The sequence below is a fragment of the Zalophus californianus genome, chromosome 6, assembly GCF_009762305.2.
Source record: "Zalophus californianus isolate mZalCal1 chromosome 6, mZalCal1.pri.v2, whole genome shotgun sequence".
NCBI classification, from domain to species: Eukaryota; Metazoa; Chordata; class Mammalia; order Carnivora; family Otariidae; genus Zalophus; species Zalophus californianus.
The window spans coordinates 143,346,514-143,366,720 of NC_045600.1; the positions used below are offsets into that span (position 1 = coordinate 143,346,514).

A 20,207-nucleotide genomic window follows, 5' to 3' on the forward strand; every position below is an offset into this window, starting at 1 on the left:
GGAGTTCTTCCTTAGTGCCTCTGGACCTTGCCTTCATGCGTTTAGCTTCTGTCCCAACCTACTAAGATCTCTTGGGATCTCAGTTCTTCTGTCTCGCATCTTCATGCCTTGTCTGTGTCACTGCAGATGTGAAGCATCTGGCAAGGTGTTTCTTGAATCCCCAAGTGGCCAACATGCGGACATCTGAAATGAGGGGACTGCGATTGGGTAAAGTCACCGTCAGCCTGGAGACAGGCTCTTCTTGGCTTGGTAAAGGACCCAGGTCTCAGCCCTGCTCCTGCTCAGTATTCGTGGTGGTGCAAGGATGCGGATAGAGGGCATGCTGCTCAAATTTGGGCTGATGTATACAGTGACCGGACAGTGATGTGTATACTGGGAGACAGAGTTGGGATCCAAAGTCTTGACAGGCTGGAGTGATGGGCCAGGTCTAGAGGATGGGGTTCAGTGCAGTCTCGTTCTCAGCGTGCAGAGACATGGCTTTGTGGTGGCACATGGAGAAAAGACTGGGTGGCCTTCACTGACCGCAAGTCTGTAGAGGTTAGCAGGGTGGTGTTTGGCTGCGTTCACACTCTGGAGGGAGGTGCGTGCTCCACGGGTGTGCTCAGACCAAGCTGGGAGAAGTCTGTAACCTGGCCTGTTGAATTTCAGTGGGGATCACATTGTATTTTTTTCTTAACTGGTCACTGCCTGACCTTCGAGGCACAAGGGGCCCCCTTCTCTACTATAGGGACACCCTCTTCGCCCCTGTTTCTCTCTCCTTCCGTTATATCAGCCAAGCCTTTTGCTCAGTCCTGGTAGGCATTCTCCATCCTTATGGGGTACAGATCGAGGCCTGGGACACTGAAATCTTGTCCTCAAATTGGCATCATATGGTTATTTCCTCCTGCCAGAGTCAAAGTCTTCAGCTGGAACGGGAGCTGGACATGCAGCTGCATCCCCAGGTCTCAGATTCATGGTCCCTGGAGGGGCCGTTTGGATTCCTCCTGACCCCTTCCCTGGTGACTCGGCAGCTGCGGACAGGGGCTGGGGGGTGGGGGTGGGGGGATGATGCATTTTGGCAGCGTCTCTCTGGGCCCTGGGTCTGTGCCCTGGGAAGATTGCACACTTCCTGGCCCAGCTTTCCTCCCCCCTGCCTTCCCTTCCACTCTTGCTACTCCAGGACCTGACCTCTTGGGTCACCTCACCCTGCCAGGAGCCGAGCACGCCACCTCCCTGACACGTAGGGAGTCTGCTCCCATCTGGGTGAGGATGTCGGCGCTTGTTCTCGGAGGCCTGTTACCGGCATGGCGCTTGCTTTCGGAAGCCACCAGTGAACTCAGCCAGTTCTCCCAAAGGAAGGCCCGGTTCTTCTCAGACTGTTTCCCACTGATGGAGGCAGGGGAACGGAACAGAGGTGACTTTGCACTCAGCTGCTGGAAGCTCACGTGCCCCTGGTCAAATCACCTGCCCTCCTGTGTCTTGAAATGAGACAAGCGGAACCCACCTCAAAATGAGATGAAATGAGACCGTTTTCACAAATATCACCTCACAGCTTGATTGCCTTCTTCTCCAGCTTTCTCTCCAGAGGGCCTCTCAAGACTCCTCTGTTGGGCGGTTGGAGGTGTTGCAGGAGAAATGCCTGCTCCAGGAGAGGGGTGGGGATTCGAGTGTCTCTGAAGTTTCTTGCATTCTGTAATCCTGGGACTCAGATGCTTACTGGGCTCAGACTCTGGAATTCACCTTAGAATGTATGTGTTTGTGGAGGGAGGGGCGGGGCGGGGGGGCTGTGGGAGAGGATGCTAGAAGAGCGGTGCTGGCGGCTGGGGCACCTCAGACCTCAACTGGGGAGCGGTGGGCCACTTCTGACCAGTTTGGTGTCTGTGAACTTGCTAGTTTCTGACAGATCCCCGTTGTCTTCTAAGGGAGTGAGCTCCCCATCGCTAAAGGTATTCAAGTAGAGGCTGTAGGGCATCTGGCAGGAATTTTGAGGTAGACAGACCGGATTAGGTGACTGAGGGGCTTTTCAAGTGCTGGGCTTTCATAATCGTGGGATGCCACAGCATGCACTTTCAAATTTCAGACAGCCATGGTGGTGCACTGTGACCTTGGTGCACCCTTGCCGCTATCGAGGGAAAGGACTTGGATTGCAAGCGGGGCTTTAGAATCAACTCTTGAGTGATCAGAAATTTACTCAGGAGTAAAGATTTTGACAAAAAGAGCTAAGTATAAAGTCTTCATTGTTTAACGGTAGAGAACCTGCTGTTGCCCAGGGACTAGTGACCTAGAACCGCACAGGTGGGGTCGCTGCGGAAGCACCCTGTCCTGCCCAGGTCAGGTAGTGCAGCCCACCAGTCTTCCTTCCTTATTGCCCACACGCCTGCGGTGCGGGCCGGGCAGACGTGATAGAGACGCTGTTCTCAGCCTTAGGGAACTTCCTCCGAAATGCAACACCTCAGTGGGCCTGGGAGGAGAGGCAGAAGCCTGCGACAGGAATCAGACATAGGGCAAACGTGCCTCATTTTACCCCCATCCGAATTTAAGCAGAGAAGAGCAAGCTCACTGGAGCTAATTAAATGTAGATGTTTTTAATGGTGTGGAAACAGAGTCATGAATCCTCTGATCCCAGAGAAGTGTTCAGTGGTGTGACAAAAGGAACCTTCAGAAGAGTCCACACGCAGCAGGCTTAGGACCGTCCCACCCTGCTGCAGAAGGCAGCGGTTTGGGAGAAAATGCGGGCGGCCCGCTCTTCTGGCTGTAGGGCCGTTGCCGAGGGGCCCAGGAGAGAGCCAGCTGGGAGGTAAGAAAGCTTAATTGGGAAGTGGGGTGCTGGACACAGGTGGATGATCTTGGGACCCTGGAGAGGGGTGTCTAGGAGTAGGCACAAGGAAGATGGAGGGTCAAAGTCAGGGGTCTGCCGGTGGGTGTGGTGTGGTGTAGACACACACGGACTAAGGGCCATCATCTTTATGAAAGCCAGGCTCTCCGCGGGCAGTTTGGACCCCATTCCTCTGTCTTCTCAAGGGCTCGACTCCTGCGATTATCTCTCTCGTCTCCTCCATGGTCTCTCTTACCGCTAGATGATTACCATAACCAAGCACACATGCTCCCATTTCTCCAATCTTTAAAAATTCTGCCCATACTTCCATATTCCCTCTCACCATTGCCTTGTTCAAAGTGTCCTCTACTGGTCTCTTCGTCTTCCCCCATCTGGTCCCCAAACCCATTACCGTGCTCCCTGCCACTCCATTGTACCTATCTTGTCGATGTCAGCGATGACCTCCTTGTTGCCACACCCAGTGGACCCTTCTCCGGCCTCCTTTTATTCAATATCTCGGGGACATTGAAGGTAGTCGGCCCCCTCTCTTTGATGCTGAATCCTTCCATGACCCAGTATTTCTCTTTTTTCGTTTATTCTTCTCTAAGTGATTACCAGTTTTAACCTCTTGGGCTTGCTCCTTCTCTCCTTACCTTCAGACATTAGCATTATCGAGGGCCCCAGACAAAGCCCTGTAGTTTGTCACACTCTTTCTCTAGGGAGGGTTCTTTCAGGTGGGATGACTGTGAACATGTGAGTGTATGTATGTATGAAAATGTCAACGATGATTTCCAAAATCTCTGTCTTCAGCCTTAGACTGCCCTTCTGAGCTCCAGACTTGCATATTAAATGGATGGCCGCCTCAAGCTCCCTGCATGGATGTCTCCTAGGCATCTCAGACTTCACATGCCTCAAACAGAATTATTGCCTCCCTGCCCTCTCTTCCTGCCAGGGCTGCCCATCCATGGCCTTCCTTTATAGCCTGTTGCTCATGCCTAAACCCCAGAAATTGTCCTTGATTCACCCCTTCTCACCCATCAGCAAGTCTTGTAGGTTCTGCTTCTCGTCCGTTCAGTTCTCCCCTTCTCCACCATCATCCTTGTCCAAGGAATTGTCCCTCCTCTCCTGGATTAGTGCAATAGCCTTCCAGCTGGTCTCTGTGGTTCCATTCCTGCCCCCTTCTGACCCATTCTCCATGAAGCAGTCAAGGTTTGAGATATACCTGCTGGTTCTCTAACCCCTTGCCTGGGCCCACAGTGCTCTGCATGTCCTACCCCTCCCATTCTCCTCTCTCTCTGCTCTCTTCCTCGTCCACCTGGATTAGCCTCACTGACCCCTCCTGTCTGCAGACTCAACTTACCCCATATCACCCTATTGATTTCCTTTATATGACTTAGAACTTTAATTCTCTTGTTTACGAATTTATTTACTTATTCTGGGTCTCCATTAGAATGAAGCCTCCATAAATTTGAGGACCTCACCTTTCTTGTTCCTCATCGTACCCATGGCTCTTAGAATGGTTCCAGGCATATAGTAGGTGCTCAGTAAATACATGTGGCATGTGTGGTCAGCTAAATATAAAGCACTGTATTCAGGGAGCTGTCTTCAGGTGACGACCCTAGGCTGCTCCCAGCCCCCACTCTTTTGTAACTGGATCTGTGTCTTTGCATATGGTCGCTCATGGGCTCCAGGCCTGGCTTCTGCTCTGTGGTGTCTGGCAAGTCTCCTTAGGCATTTAAAATTGCGATTTTACGAATTCTAAAAGCAACAGAAGCAAATCACAACTACAGCAATGAAATGTTATGGACCGTTTGCTAGGCATGTTGGTGATCAGTTTATAGGAACTGTCTTGAGATGAAACCCATTGTTGTCTTGCGGTCATGTAGGATTTTCCTGAGGTTTCCCTAGATGTGTTTGTCTTTGGTGAGAATAACTGGACTTTGATACATACTCAAACTGCCTAGGAAATATACACAGAAGTAAGAAATCTTATCATTAAGTTCACCTCATACTTTCACATGGACATTTTCATTCCTGTCTTACTTTTTTTTTTTTTTTTTTTAAGCCTGTTAAAATTTACACATTGGAACAGCAGGTCAGAAAGCGGAAGGTGATCAGCTGTAGCTACAGTCAAGCCAGAGAGTCTGTGATTTTTTCCCCCCTATGCAAATAACCACCAAGGAGTGAAAACATGAACACTGGGGAGATTTTTTGCTTTTTCTAGGGTTTCATGTTGAGATCCATAAAGCGGCACTAAAACATGTGAGAGCCAGTTGTCTCTGTGGGGTCTGTGGTATTAGCTCCTCTCCCTTTTCCTTCCCAGGCAACTTATGGCAATAGCCTTCAGCAACCATCAGAGCGCCGGCTGGCCAGGTGTGATGGACGCATTCTGCACCTTTGACGGGGCCTGGCCGGACTTCCCTGCCAGACTCTTGACCCCCTGGCACTGCGGCAAGCTGCAGGGGACCCCCCCTCTCCGTAACTTATGGAGCAAAGCCGCCCCCACAGAAGGCGGCATACTAGAGAAAACCTGCCCAAACACAGTGAGGTGACAGGCCTGTGTCAAGGCAGGCCTCGCTGCTCACCACACTGAACTCTTGCGCGTGATTGTCCTGTTTTCTTCACTTCAGATCAGAGGAATCCAGACTCTAGCAAGCCTCTCTGAAGGAAGGCAAGGGAGATGGGGGGCTGCATGGCTCTGGGAAGACTCCTGTTGCTCACTGGGCTGAAAACCTTGTGTGAATGAAATTTCATAAGAAACTTCTGAAGTTTTTGGAACAGTCTAGTGCCAACCAAAACATAGAGTTATCTGTTCTCTGTGCCTTCCCAAAGCTATCACCTACTGATTGCTCTTTTTAAAGTGCAGCATTCACATGGATCTTTTGCTTTAACCAAAGTTCCTGCTGCAGTTTGAGAATGTGACCATTGGAGGAGCAGAGGTATTTGAGGGGTACTTTTATTCCCCACTCTTTCTGTTTGCACAGAGTGTTTTCCTCAGCGTAGCACCTGTGGCCTCTTTCTTGGATTCTTACTCCTTCCCAAGCAGGCGGAGTGAGGTATCCTGTTGGAGGCAGAATTGTTGATCTGTGTTCCCGGACTAGGGGGGGCTGTACACGGGGTGGGGGCTCCATCTCCTTTATCTCTTTCCTCCTTGTCAACCAGTCAAAGCGGGGATCATGATAAGCACTCGGCACACTCCACCTTTTCTTGGATGGGCTGGAGGTGATGGCAAGTGATGGCGGCAAGTCCCCCGGGCCATTGGACCCGCCCGTAGTCTCCAAGAAATGATGTCCTCCTTCCTGACTCCCCTTAACCCTGACAACGGGGCTTACATCTAATGATTCAGATGCTAGCTTATGGGCTTCCCTTGAACCCAATGGAGTCTTCCTGTAAAAGCCATGTTTATTTCATCTTGGATTTTTATATAAACATCCAGAGCATTATGAGAAAAAAAAAGTCTCAAAGGAAATATGCCGAAACAATTAGAAGTGGTGATTATAGGTTGGAGGGATTTATGGGGTGATTTATATCTTCTTTTGTGTTCATCGGTATCTTCAAAGTTTTCTACGGCGAACATGCGTTTCTTTTGAAGTGCGGAAAAAATTTTGTATCTCACTCTTTCACCAAACAAAAACAGGAAGGAAGGAAAGAAGGAGGGAAGGATGGGAAAGGAAGAGAGTCCTAGAAACAGTGGATTTGCAACAACAGGCCTTAAGTTAACTGTACTGTAGCTGAATCGCTGGAAGGTTGTGGGCAGTGGGGAGGGGGCAGGTGTCAGGCAATCAATAATGTGTGCGCCAGTTTGAGGTGGACCAGTGGGGTGTCCTAGCCCAACAGCGCCTCACAGAGACTCCTGGTGTGTCTCACCTTGGCCTTTACTAAGCAAGGTCACTTCCCTGGTGAGGACAGCCGTTAGCGGGTGGGTGCTCTGGGAATCACCCTGCTTCAGGGACTACCTGTCAGGGGGTCCTCACGGGGCCTTATTTGTAACCAGGTGACCTTACCTTTCAGGCCACAGCAGAGAAGTCCCCCGGAGCCTACTTCCTTCCTGAGTTTGCACTCTCCCCCCAGGGAAGTTTTCTCGAAGACACAACAGGGGAGCAGTTCCTCACATACCGCTATGATGACCAGGTAAGAACCTCCTGAAAGAGCCTCCCTTTGGCTTTGCCGTCCACCAGTGGGCCGGAAACGGTTTCTCAAAAACAGCTTCAAAATAATCATGTTTTCTTCCCCTTGGCACAACTAGTTCAATAAGCCATTGACTCTCTGGAAGGATCCCAAGACCTCTGGGCTGCCCACGCTTGCACAGACCATTTCCTACACAGTGTGTGGTTATTGCTCGGGTCGGGGTGTCGGCTTGAGTCACTTTTTCTTATTTTGATCGGAAATCTGTGGTAGATTCGTTCATTTTAGTGATCACCAAATTTATTTATTTATTATCTGAAATTATCCAAGAGTACTGTTTTCTGATTAAGCCTCCCTCTCTTTGCCCTCCTGGCCTTTACTCCCTTTCTTTCACCAGTGCCAACATTGATCTTTTTGCCCATTTTGCGGAAAGGAACAGGGCAGGCGTGCCTCCTCGCGCACTCATGCACGTGTGTGTGTGTGTGTTTCAGTTCCTTCATGGCAGCTCGCTGAGAACAAGGCTGTGCTTGGCTGAGGCATGGAAGCTGGGTACTCAGGACTGACTCCCTTCCACTCCCAGCTCACGTTGACGCCTTAACAGCGTGAAGGGTCGTACGTGTCTCTGAAATCACTCACCACTCATTGGAAGCAGAGCATGTCCACTCTGCCAAATGCAGAGGTTTCTAGCTAGTGGGGCTGGAGTTCAGGGGGTGTTCGGGTGGGACTGAAGGTGATGGAGGCCTTGGGTGGACCTGGCAGAGCCTGGCACCTGCAGGGTCAGGTGCAGATGTGGAACGGGGCGAGAATGTCTTCTCGGGACACACGATGGGGCAGAGCAAGATGGGCCAGTGACCGAGGTGTCCTCTTCTGTGTGGTCAAGGCCACATAGCAAGTTCGGGCCTGATTGCAGCATGCTAGTTAGGGAGTGGGTGGTGCTTCTCGGCAGCAGCTGCTCTGGGACGGTTGCCGTCGCAGCGTGCACAGATGTGGGATGTGACAATGGGGAGCAGGCCGGGCAGGCAGAGTGCTGAACACGAGGCGGGAGAGTGACCAGGCTCGCGAGGGAGGGCGAGTCAGGTGCCGAGGGTGGCAGGAGTGGCAGTCTGACCCCAGCACCCTGCATCCCAGCTCGGGGGGAGGCCCCATTCATTTCCATCTGCCAGGCTGCTGCTGAATGGCCTGCACTTGGGACGTTTGGCTCTGCACCTGGGGTTGGGGTGAGGGGCAGGCTGTGAACCCCGGGTCCCAGCTGTGGGCAGGGAGCTACCCAGGTGCTCAGGAACAGTGGTAAAAGGAGACCGATTGTTTAACAAAAAATCTCAACATGCAATCGGTTTTCCACGTGTCTTGTAAAGTGCGTATGTGAGTCATTGCTGTGGGGGGCAGGGGCCAGCAGGGGATCATCCCACGTTCACGTAGGGGAGCCCAGTTAACACTTCCGATGGGCGTTGGGGCCTGGCTGCTAATGGGGTCTAAGCTATCATTAAGTTGCTTTTTACCCTTCTCCCCGGTGGATTTTTATAGGGCCTGTAATTTATGGTGGCTTTTAATCGAGAAATCAATGATCCAACAGGTTTTTGTGTGAGAACTTCAGGGAGCTAATTGAGAAGGCAGTAGAGGATAAAAGAGGGTGTCTGGAAAATCATGAGCCAGGTACTGTTTAATTAAAGAGTGATTAATGCCTTCTCCAGGTTCTACGGATACGTTGTATTTATGTTTAATATAATAACAATATGCAGGCTGGAAAAAGAGGAAAATAAGCCCCCTTAGCCTTTTCAAAAGGCCTAAAGCAGATCTTAAAAGTGTGTGGCACGCTGTGGAAATCTTGTCCTAAGACACGGTGTTCCAGAAAGCCCCAGCGAACAGCATGTGAAAACATTGTGTGTTGCCCCCACTGTGCGTTTCTCTCAAGGGGAAGGAATCAGGTCAGACTATAGGAAGTCAGTAATAGCACCTGCTTTCTACTGGCAGAAGCAAAGAAAACAGGCTACACAGGCCTTTGTACCCAACTAGGTGTATCTCCTGAACGAACTCTAGAACGTGCTCCGCTAGAGAGAATCCGGCACCCCAGTCCTCGGTCCTCTTTCCTCTTAATGCTGAGCGTGCAGACCACGTGGTACTGGCAGGAGCCTCTCAGGCAGAGGGAAACCCAGCTTGAAAAATCCCCGGGTCCTGCAGCACACAACGAAATGTGAAGATCAGTTAAGAACAGAGGCTCTGGGGACGCCTGGGTGGCTCCAGTTGTTAAGCGTCTGCCTTCGGCTCAGGTCATGGTCCCAGGGTCCTGGGATGGAGCCCCGCATCAGGCTCCCTGCTCAGTGGGGAGCCTGCTTCCTGCCCTTCGTCTCCCCCTGCTCGTGTTCTCTCTCTCTCTGTCTCCCAAGCTCTGGAGTCAGACTGCGTTGGTTTTGAATCGCTGTTCTGATGCTTGACTTCCTGGGTGACGCTGGGCACGCTGCTTCACCTTACTTCCTGAAGCGACTTCATGCTTCCGGTGTGAGGTGGAGACCTGGATGGTGTCCACCCGGAAATGCTTTAGGGATTAAAGGAGGTCATTCGTGTAGTCTCTCTGCCTAGGGCCTGCTGCACGTAAGCATGTGATCTAGCTGTTGTTATGACTCATACGATTTACAAAGACCCCATTCAGAGAATCTCAGATATCCTTGTGCTGAAGGAAAGGAAGAAGCGTGTTCTCCACTGACATCGGGGACCTCACACAATAATTTTTTATGGAGCGTTAGCATGTGTATAGTAAAGTACACACATATCTGAACTTTTAAATACCTTTTTATGTTTGGAATCACCCGACTACAGAAACCCAGATCAAGAAACTGAGCATGTCCAACTCCTGGGAAGCTCCTTGTGTCCCCACTGAAGAAGTATCACCCCTTCTGACTTGTGTCACTATCCTAGTTGTGCTTTATATCTTTGATTTTACATAAATGGGGTCGCACCGCACATACCTATAGGTGTCTGGCCTCTCTCAGACAGCGTTATGTCGGAGAGATTGGACAAGGCAGCGGGCTGGGTGGGATGTGGCATTGTTCCCCGCATGGAAGTTCCCAGAGTGTCCCTAAAAGTTTTTCAGTGCTGTCCCTCTGCAGTCCACATCCAGAGAGCAGTGGGGACAGTTGTCTGGTGTTGCCCTGTCACTTCCAGCGGCTGCTGGAATCCACAGATCCCAGCCTGGCCAGAAACAGGGCCAGGTCTGTGGGAGTGGCCGCCCGGGGCCAGGTACCTACCTGAGGCCTTTGCAGATTTGCGCAGCCACCTGAAGCCAGAGAGACAGAGAGAGTGTGCTGTTGAGGGGGCCGTCTGGTTCCTGAAGTTATAGGCTCGGGACTGGCCGCCAACGATTCTCCTGCCTGCAAAATCGGAAGCCAACAGGTGCAGGAGAGATACTTGCTGTCTTCAACAGAGCTCGTAGGACTTTCTAGAGTATTTTATCCTGGCCTACTTTCGCGAAGACCTTTCAGGTCACTCTTCCAATGTCTCCTAGGTTAGGTGTCTGGAAAACTAATAACCCCAAGGCCAGGAAAGCACAGTTGTGATGTAGGCGGTTTAACGAGTCACATAAAAGGTGCAGGGGCCGAAGCAGCTGCTGCTGCCGACGGTAGGGCTGAAGCTGGCGGGGTTAACAGCACGGCTCAGTGCAAACAGGACCTGTCAGACAGCCTTCGTCTTGCTTCTGCTACTAATTAGCTTGTAATTTAACAAAGGTTTTCAACATCTTTGGACCTCAGATTCTCCATTTGTTTTGAAAAGCAAAGTGACCGGGTTTCATGATCTGAAAGCCTCCCACTCTGAAACAGTCTGGTGTTTTTTTTTTTTTTTTTTTTTTTTTTGAAACTACAGATGGAATAGCCTACATTGCAGAGTGTTAATTGGATCATTCTGATGATCGAGGCAGTCTTGCCAGCCATGCAGTAAACCGTTACTTAGAGAATCATAGAATTTTACAGCTGGTATAGACCTTGGCCCAAACGCCTCATTTTATGAGTCAAAAAAAAACCAAAACAAAACCAGAGACTCTGCATGTGCAAGTGACCAACTCAAGGACACCCAGACAGTTGTTTGAAACAACGAAGACTATGGCACTCTGACCTCAGGCACCTAGCTCCTTCTCTCAAGAGAATCACCCAGAAGATTATCTCCTTTCCTAAAAATCCTGCTTCCACCATTGGCGTCAACAGAGTCTTGGAGACCTTGGTAGACCCAAGGGAAGGATTTCCTATTCTCTGTCGCACTAGGAATGATGTTTTTTTCAAAGTCTGGGTGGAACATGGCAGCTCAAGTTAAAATGGTGCTGACTTCCCGTTTAGCGAACGTGTCCCCACAGGGGCAGCATCCTGACATTTGGTTGCTTCAGACGTACAAGGTAGTAGACACGTGTTAGTTTGGGACAACGAGAGAAGGGCTTGTGGTCCAAAGACCTGATAGCCAGCCAGCCTCTGGGGTAAATTGCTTTGTCCTTTCTCATGGTGGGTTTTGGAGTGGATCCCGCAGAGGACCTGTTCATAGCAAACAGCTGAATGTCGGCCAGTTCTAGGAAGCAGAGTCTTGAATTCTGCAGTTTGTTCTTGCTCCGTAGCCTATGGGGGCAGGCAGTCAACTCTCGGCCTGTGTCTTTTTCTGGGAAAGAAGGTGGTGAGTCTTTCCATCCCCACCTCTAGTTCACTGAAGCTTTCAACTTGGGGCCTCAGAAGTTTATTATGGGGACTGATGTAAAAGTCTGTTCTAGGCTTAGCCTTTCTTGATTAGAAGTCATTTCTTTCTTTCTTTTTTTTTTTAAGTTAGCAAAACTCAGGGTGTCTGGGTGGCTCAGTCGGTTAAGCGTCTGCCTTCGGCTCAGGTCATGATCCCAGGGTCCTGGGATCGAGTCCCGCTTCGGGCTCCCTGCTCAGTGGGGAGCCTGCTTCTCCCTCTCCCTCTGCACCCCCACCCCCAGCTCGTGCTCTCTCTCTCAAATAAATAAAATCTTTAAAAAAAAATGTTAGTGAAACTCCTTGTTTTGCACAAATAGTCTTTTATTTTTGTGTTCTATTTTTTTGGTGTTTGTTAGGTGCAGGGAAATGTGGAAGGTGCGTCTTCCCAGACCACGTGGATTTGCTGGAATACGCTTCCTCTTAGGGGCAGCCATAGTGGGATAGAAGGAGGTTAAGCACACTTAGAAATTAGCGCCCGTGTTCATTGTTGTGTACATGGTGGTATAAAGTCTACCTTAGCAGCTTTAGACTTACAGAACACCGAAAGGCAGAACCAAACTTTAATCACTTGGACTTAGGCATGCGGGACAAGGCTGCGTGTTCGGTTAGTGGTGGGTTCTGACTTTCCTAAAATTAACCGAGGGTAAATTCTGATGTCAGCTTGCAGCCAGTTAGAGAACACCTTGATTTCATGTTGCAGAGGTTCTCATACACCTGTTGGTACCCATCATCCCTTCTCCCCGTCACCTTCTATCTCCCTTGGACTCCAGAGAAGGAGCCCCTGCCTTATCTGGCATGCGTTTTGTCTCTTACTGCCCACGTTTAAGTGGATTCAAGGTTTTTTTCCAAGTTAGAAACTCTGTTACCTGCACTCGGGTCTACTGTTGCTTTCAGTGCCCACTTGATGTTCAAATTCTTATCGTCTCCTGCTACTTTCTCCTACTCAGTTTAGCTTTTATTAAAATCTGACTTCTTCCAGTACCTACCTCCCCCTGCCCCAGCCTCACCTCAGACAGGCGTCCTTTTTAAGAATTGCAGTTACTGTCCCTGAAGTCAAATCCAGACTCCTACGTGATTCATTCCATGTTTATAAAATCCTGTCTTTGTAAAATCCCAAGGCATTACGACGCTCTGGTTGGAGTCACAGTTGACTCTTCTCTTGCCTTCCCTGGGCCACTGACTGCCTATCTGTGTGCTTTCTCCTTTCCAAATGCCTCTCCAATTTGTTTTTTTCTCTACTCTTTCCATTGCCAGGGAGGCAGAGGACTGGGTCTGTGGCCCTGACAGGCATCTGGAATTGTAGCAAGTCAGAGTTGGAAGGATGTTCAGGGATTCTGTTTTTTCAGGTGAGGAATCTGAGCCCCAGAGAGGAACAGGGTCTTACCCAAGATCACACAGCCAGGCGGTACCAAAGCCAAGTGTCTGTTCTTTGCCCTTAAGCTCAGTTAAGACATTTTTACATCTAATCTGTGGCAAGGAAAAGTATGAGAGAAATGTTTGAATGAATTTTTAATACTAGTAGTAACAATCATATATTAATAATGAAGTCTTTGTGTAGTCTCATTTTCTAAAGTTCTCTTAAAAGTCTGTTTTCTTCTACTATTAACGACAAACCTAATTTTCCCTTTCCTTATTGTAACTATTGATTTATGCATTTTTTTTCTAAGGAGAAGAAATCTCTTTGCTGTGAGTACATCTTTCTCAAAGTAACTTCTTCTGAACTTTTCATGAATATCTTGGCGAGGAGCTTCATTGTGGTTAAACTGTTGGCAGGCCTCAGAAATATCACTTGACATTTCCAAGTTATTTATGTAATAGTTTTTAACTTGGGAAGTATATACCAACTTCTGAAATTTCTGGTGGAGGAAGATGGACATAGCCATTGAACGTATAGGGTATTGTCTGCTCCCCCCCACCCCCCCCGCCGATTGAGACGAGCGCTCACGTATTCTCCAGATAGGCGAGTTTCTGTGTTGTTTCTGGCCTGTGTTTATAATGTTTTTAAGCAGCACGCCATTTGAGCTTGAATAGCTCATTCCTTTGTTAGTGAGTAATCTTGGTCAAATGTAGTTATGCTCCTTAAATATTCCAAAGATTTAGCGATCTAATGAGAAAGCGAGCTCATGGTCTGTTAGAAGACAAGAATACGTTAAGTGGAATAACGTGTAGTCTGTTCTCAGTTCAGGCCCAGAGCAAATACATGACCATTGTATATGCAGCAGTACGTGCTGTTCTGATCGGCTTTGGCACAGGCAAACTCTGAATTTCATTATCATTGAGCTTTCTGCAAATCAGCTATTTTTCAAGCATAAAAGAATAGGGTCTGATATTGGAGACTCAGTATCCATCTTTTGAAGGATGCAGACACTTTCCTCTCCTAATGCTGTCTTCCTGGACTCCTTTTTCAGGGATACTGTGTGATTTTTTTTTAAATCACTTTCGCCGGGTGAGTTGAATGGTGCCTACAGGGTGGTGAAGATCAGCCGTCCCTGATGCAGCTTCCCCTACAAGTCATGAGTGCCCAGAGCCTGGTCCCATCCTGACAAAGCCCTTGCTGCCTGTGCTCAGACATCCCTTCTGTCTGACATCAGGCCAGTCCCTGCTCAGAGATGCTCCATCTTCAAGCACTTTGAGACTAGGTCACTGCAAGCAACCCTAACTGTGTCATCCGCACTCCTTGGATGAAAGCAAGTGCGCTCACCTCTCAACCTCTCTTCTCTGCTACCGAACATGTGTTCCCCTGCAGCGCACACCAGGGCTTATATTCCACTGTGGCATAGCAAAGGGAGTGCTTTCATGAGTGTCTGCCATCTTGGGGAAAGTGCAGGGCTTAGGACAGGGAACTGGACTTGCAGCATGGCCACGAGGATGGGGAATAATGGCGGGTGGAGGCTGGATGGAGCCATGTCCTGTCTTTCTTTTGTGAAGCAGAAGTAACGGAGGTTGAAAGAGCCACAAAACAAAGGTGAGTTGATTTGCTGGCCCGGGGAGAGAGAGCCAGGTCAGGCAGGAAAAGACATCGCTGGTCCTGTCCAAGCTGGAATTGGAAGGGCTGGGTGTAAAGGCAATAATGGAATTTATTCCCTATCATGAGGGATTTCAAGCATTATGTTTTGATTGGCTTATTTGGAGTTTGGAAACGTTTCCTTTTGTTGGGCCAATTCTGGCCTACATCACAAAAGCGCAGGCATGGCTTGCAAGGAGGCTCGTGACGGACTAGAGCTCTGTGGGGCTTGTGTCATTCCGTGGACACTTTCGTCTGCTCCCACGTGGAGCTTTATCTCTCTGACCGGATTTTTCTTGGATCTGGACTTGGGGGAGCCAAGGCATCCTCGAGGGCTCGGATGGTGGGAAAATGGTGCTGCCGTGTGGATGCCTGGGGCCAGGTGGAGAAGTATCTTGAAAGGGTCTGTTGTGTTACTCTCTATATTGAGTTATCTTTTATAACCCCGTTATTATGAGCCTTATGGGAGCTTTTGTAGGGTGGCCATCCGTCCTGGTTTTGTCAGGACTGAGATGGTCCAGGTGAACGGGGACGGTTGGTCATCTAAATTTCCATCCTGGACTTCACTGTCCACTCTTGGGCTGTGGTGACTGAAGGGGATTGGGTAGCTCTGAGGTGGGGTGCTGCTGGCTACCGTGCTTGGTAGGACATTCCAAGGGCAAGTAGGGGGCACGTGTGTAGCTGTTCAGGGTGCCCCACTTGGATGTCCTCTGGGCACTGCCTTCCAGTGGATTTCCAGGCCTGGTTTTATTAATGAAGCTTTCGCATGTCCTTTCACGTGGCTCTTCTCCAACGGCAGGCTCTGCACAAACTGTCCCGGTTCTTGGAACATCGCCCTCTGCTTCTTATACCCCCTGCCCCTCCCATGTCATTTCTGCTGAGCCTTGTTTATCTTCCAGCTCAATTATTACTTCGTCAGGAAAGTCCCCTGATGCCGTCCTCACCTTCACTTCCTACCCAGGTGAGACTCAGTCTGCTTGCCGGCTGGCTCCTTCCTTTAGCTTCTCGGGAATTATTTTTATTTATTTGTTTGTTTGTTTGTTTATTTGTTTGACAGAGAGAGACACCGCGAGAGAGGGAACACAAGCAGGGGGAGTGGGAGAGGGAGAAGCGGGCTTCCCGCGGAGCAGGGAGCCCGACGCGGGGCTCGATCCCAGGACCCTGGAATCATGACGAGAGCCGGAGGCAGACGCTTAACGACTGAGCCACCCAGGCGCCCAAGAGCATTATTTTTTTTTTAAATAGTTTATTTATTTATTTGACAGAGAGAGACACAGCGAGAGAGGGAACACAGGCAGGGGGAGTGGGAGAGGGAGAAGCGGGCTTCCCGCGGAGCAGGGAGCCCGACGTGGGGCTCGATCCCAGGACCCCGGGATCATGACCTGAGCCGAAGGCAGATGCTTAACGACTGAGCCACCCAGGTGCCTGGGAATTATTTTCTTACATCACTTCCTCCCTCCTGAGCAGAACATGACCTTCCTGGGTGGCGAGGGAGGGAGTGAGGAGAGAAGAAGGTGGGTGTGGTCAGAGAGGGCCCTTGGTCAATTTGAATCTCTAGTGCTAGTCTGGGTGACTTATTTCTCCAAATAGCAAAGCCTGTGGGGCTGCTGCATCATGAACTGTTCCAAGGAAACATGGTCCAGAATCTGAGGTTTGGAGCACTTTCTGCTGAGCCTCATGTCCCTGGGGTCAGCAGTGATAGTCCCGGACAGTGACTGATGGCCTTTAATATTGCCTTTTCCCAGAAACTGCTTCAATTTCTTTGTCACTCTGCACACGCACAGTTGTTTTGGACAGGTTTTCGCTTCTGAAAGTTAATATGTGGCTGCTCACATGAACAGATTTGAGTTATGTAGAAATTAATGAGCGTAACCTAACATACACCCCCCTTCCCAGAGCTGGGCTGAACCAATTAAATACTCTCCCCCTCAGTCTTCCCTCACCCCCTTGGAAGTTCTTCCACTGATTCCCTGTCCTTGGTCCCCAGCACGGTGATTATTTCCTCGTCCGACTCTCCCCACAGGCTCTGAGCCCCTTAGGGGCAGGGGCTATGTCTTTTTATCATCATACTCTCAGATCTGACTCACAGGCTGGCACATAGTAGTTGCACAGTGAACATTGGCTTACGGAAAGCTGCATCCCTTATCAGAAACCTTAAGTGGGTCCCATATGTTCCCTCCTCTGAGATAGCTCAACCCCCGAACAGCATTCACGTCCCTACACAGCTTGGCCTGGGCTACCTGGCTTCTCTCATCCCCCATTTCTTTTCATGTGCCCAGTGCGCTGATCAAAACGGATGTCCTGCCTTTCCCAGACCTTTGCCTGTGCCAGCCCCTTGGCATGCTAAGCTCGCCACTGAACATCTGTGGTTCCTGCAATGCCCAGCTTCAGTAGCATCTCCTCCATCCACCTCCAGGTAGCTCTCAGGGAGGTCCTCAGCCTAGAGTGGTTACTTCCTGCTCTTGGGGGGAACAGTAGCTCATCCTTGCTCGTGGCCCCACGGTTTCATCTGTATCTGTAATTATTGACACGGATGTCTTATTTCTTCTGTTGAATTGAGAACAATTCTGGAGCAAGCCTGTGTGACTTCTCTGTCTCCTGTGGACACAGAGCAGAGAAGGTCTGTTTGCAGGGGTGACGACTTGATGAAATTCTAACGATACCTTCATTTCTGAGTTTTCCTGAAGGAGTAAAATAAGTTCTTCAAAAATGTTAATTTTCCTTGGTCATAACAAAGAGTCTACCCTGATTTCTTTTCTTGTGTGTATGTGTGTTCATTTCTGTTTTTTACTCTCTACCTGAAACTGGGGAAAGTCTTTCTTTCTTCCAAACACTGTGAGTCCAGAGGCTTGGTTGGAGAATCAGATCGTTTGTTTGGGGACACCAGCTGCTCTGCTTCTAATTCTCCACTCTTCCCACATGGCAGGCCACCAAGGACAGTACTCCTAGTCCACTTAGCTGATGCCTTTTCTTGAGCCCTTTCCTCTGGGAGTTAATGCTGACAAGTTTTCAATTCTGCAAAGTTTAAAATGGTTGAGCAGACTTCCCTTTCTGATTAGGAAAAGACAAGATTTTTGACTCAAAGCTTTTCCTTTGTATTAGGTTTATGCCACACTGAAATATATACCTATTGAATAGAGCAGCGACGTGTTAAATAGAGGCATTAAGCACAGCTGTGCTCCATTTACAAACCTAATCCTGAACACACTGTTCCCACAATAGATGAGATGCCTTGACCTGAGGTCTTGGTGTTTGACATCCAAGCTGGTAGCAGCAGCGTCTAAAGGAGCAATTATGTGTTCAGGCTCTGATTCAGTAGTTACCTCAGCAAATAGCGACTGACTCTCTGTTGTGTGCCAGGCACTGTGCTGGGTGTGGGATGTGAGAATGTGAAATAGAATTGTCTCCAGGGTACCTCCTGCAATTCCCATCTTGAAAACCAGAGAAGAAGGGGCTCTTCCTTTTTCAAATAAGACGAAGATGATAGCTGTCCTTTAAGTAACCTCCATGTACGTGCATATTGCATGGGCATTATAATTACAGTTGCTTCTCAAAACAATCTTCTGTGTTTGCTGCAGGAGTGCATATACTAAAATTCACAATACAGAGAGTATTAACATGGCCCCTGTACTACCTGAGATGAAACTTGTGAAGAGTTGATAAAAACCAAACCAAACCAAACCAAACAAAAAACCCAAAGAGCTAATATATGGGAAGGGAGAGAATAAGGTATAGCAGGGAAGGATGGGAGCCAAACTTCTTCCCATACATTTTTCATTTGACTCTGGAACCCTGCAAATATTTTATAAAATCATAGAATGAAATTAGATTTAAAAAGTATAATCCCTAAAAATAAAAAGTAACAAAACTAAAAACAATCTGTGTTTTCATTTGGTAGCATTAACCACACAGAGAAAAGAATTATTCCAAGTGACTTTAACACATATTAGTTTGACTGTATGCGGGTATATCCGAGGACAAAAAGAACCAAAAATAAAATTATAAAATGTTCTACAGTAATCTTACTGTAGGGGGCAGCACTCGTCATGCTACCCGAGACTGCTCTGTGGGTAATGTGGGATAAAGCAAGTGAACAATAAAATGTGATCATCCATTTTTTTATTTCTGGTATTCTTGAGAACCCAGATTCTTGGTGTGGGAGAAACGAGAGAGAGATGTGAAAGAGAAATGAAAAACATAATAGTCCTAAAGTTGAACTGTAAGTATCTGTTAAGAACCCCTGAGGTATTTTATCTTAAATAAAAATAATATAGTATGTATTTTCTAGCCCCACTCACTGAAAAGTACTAAAAACAGTGACCAAATGACCAGTTTACCAGCAACGGCACCACTCGTGCCCAGATTATGGTCTCTAAATATCATTTCCCACTTAGAAGGAACCCAGGACTCATGGGAAAATGGCTCAGGGGTAGAAATATGCACAATTAGACTGGAACGTCATGTAATTAACTTTGGTTAACTTTGGATTACTAGAACCTCATCACAAGGGCTCAGGGGACAACTTGCAGAGACTCTTATGAACATAAAATGGGACAATCTGGGCATCAATAACAATAAAAACTGCAAAGGATTTAAATTTATCAACTATGTTTAAATTAATAATGATACTAAAATGTCTTAATGTTGGTGGGTGCTAAGAAATCAACTCATGATATTGAAAATGAATAAGGGAAATAACTCCAAATATTTATCTTGCCTTCTCTATATGAATTGTACCACAGAGTGACCAAATGGTAAATGAGGAAAATTTGTCTTTACAGAAATACTCCAGCTAATAAGGAAAGGATGATAGAGTGAGAATATCATCTATTTTGCAGCCCTCAGTGAAATGATGGTTCTAAGCATAGAATAGCAGCAGCTGCTAATAATATCACAAGAGAGACAACTAAACATTATGTGTCTCTTGATGAAGAACACAATACCATCTATGGAGTACTCCTGCCCTCTGTGGTCCCTACCCACCCCTCCAAAAAAAAATCAAGGCTCCAGATCCTTCTACCCATTTACAAGGAATACAGTATTCAGAGAAATGTGTTCAATTAAGTCATGGCTCTGCAACCACCAAAATCCAGACGGTGGGAAACTTTACAGGACAAACAACCCAGTTTCTTCAACAAATAAATTGTAAAGGGGAAAAGAAAGAAAGGACAAGCTGGGGAACTGAAATAATTAAATGAGACTTAAAAGACATCTCAAGCATTTGCAATATATGGGTCTTATTTGGATCTTCAGTGAAACTAACTAACTAACTAACTAACTAGTTAACCTGAATTACAATACCATTGATGACATAAGAAAATCGGAAAATTAACATTTTATTGTCAGTTGCTAATTTTTAAGCTGGGAAAACAGTAATGTGATTGTGTTAAAAAAGAGGGTATCTTTCAGAGATGTACATGAAAATATTTACTGATGGAATGACACAATATTTTGCGTTTGCCATGAAATACTGGGGGAGCATGGTGGGTAGTGGGTGGGTCAAAATTGGCCTTGTGTTGCTGATTGTAGGGCCGAGTGAGTGACGCTGGGCGTTCATGATACCATTCTGTCTATATTT

The 20,207-nt window shown here is 48.1% G+C and overlaps 1 protein-coding gene across 4 annotated transcripts in view; it reads left to right on the forward strand.

The window, feature by feature from the left end:
- The window catches only part of ADAMTSL3 (ADAMTS like 3), a 368,889-nt gene that overhangs the window by 58,362 nt on the left and 290,320 nt on the right, over positions 1-20,207 (forward strand). For all 4 annotated transcript variants that reach the window (XM_027571545.2, XM_027571543.2, XM_027571546.2 and 1 more), the window contains exon 3: positions 6,806-6,925. In XM_027571545.2, the coding sequence (XP_027427346.2) occupies positions 6,806-6,925 (120 nt within the window). The remainder of the gene's footprint in view (positions 1-6,805; positions 6,926-20,207) is intronic.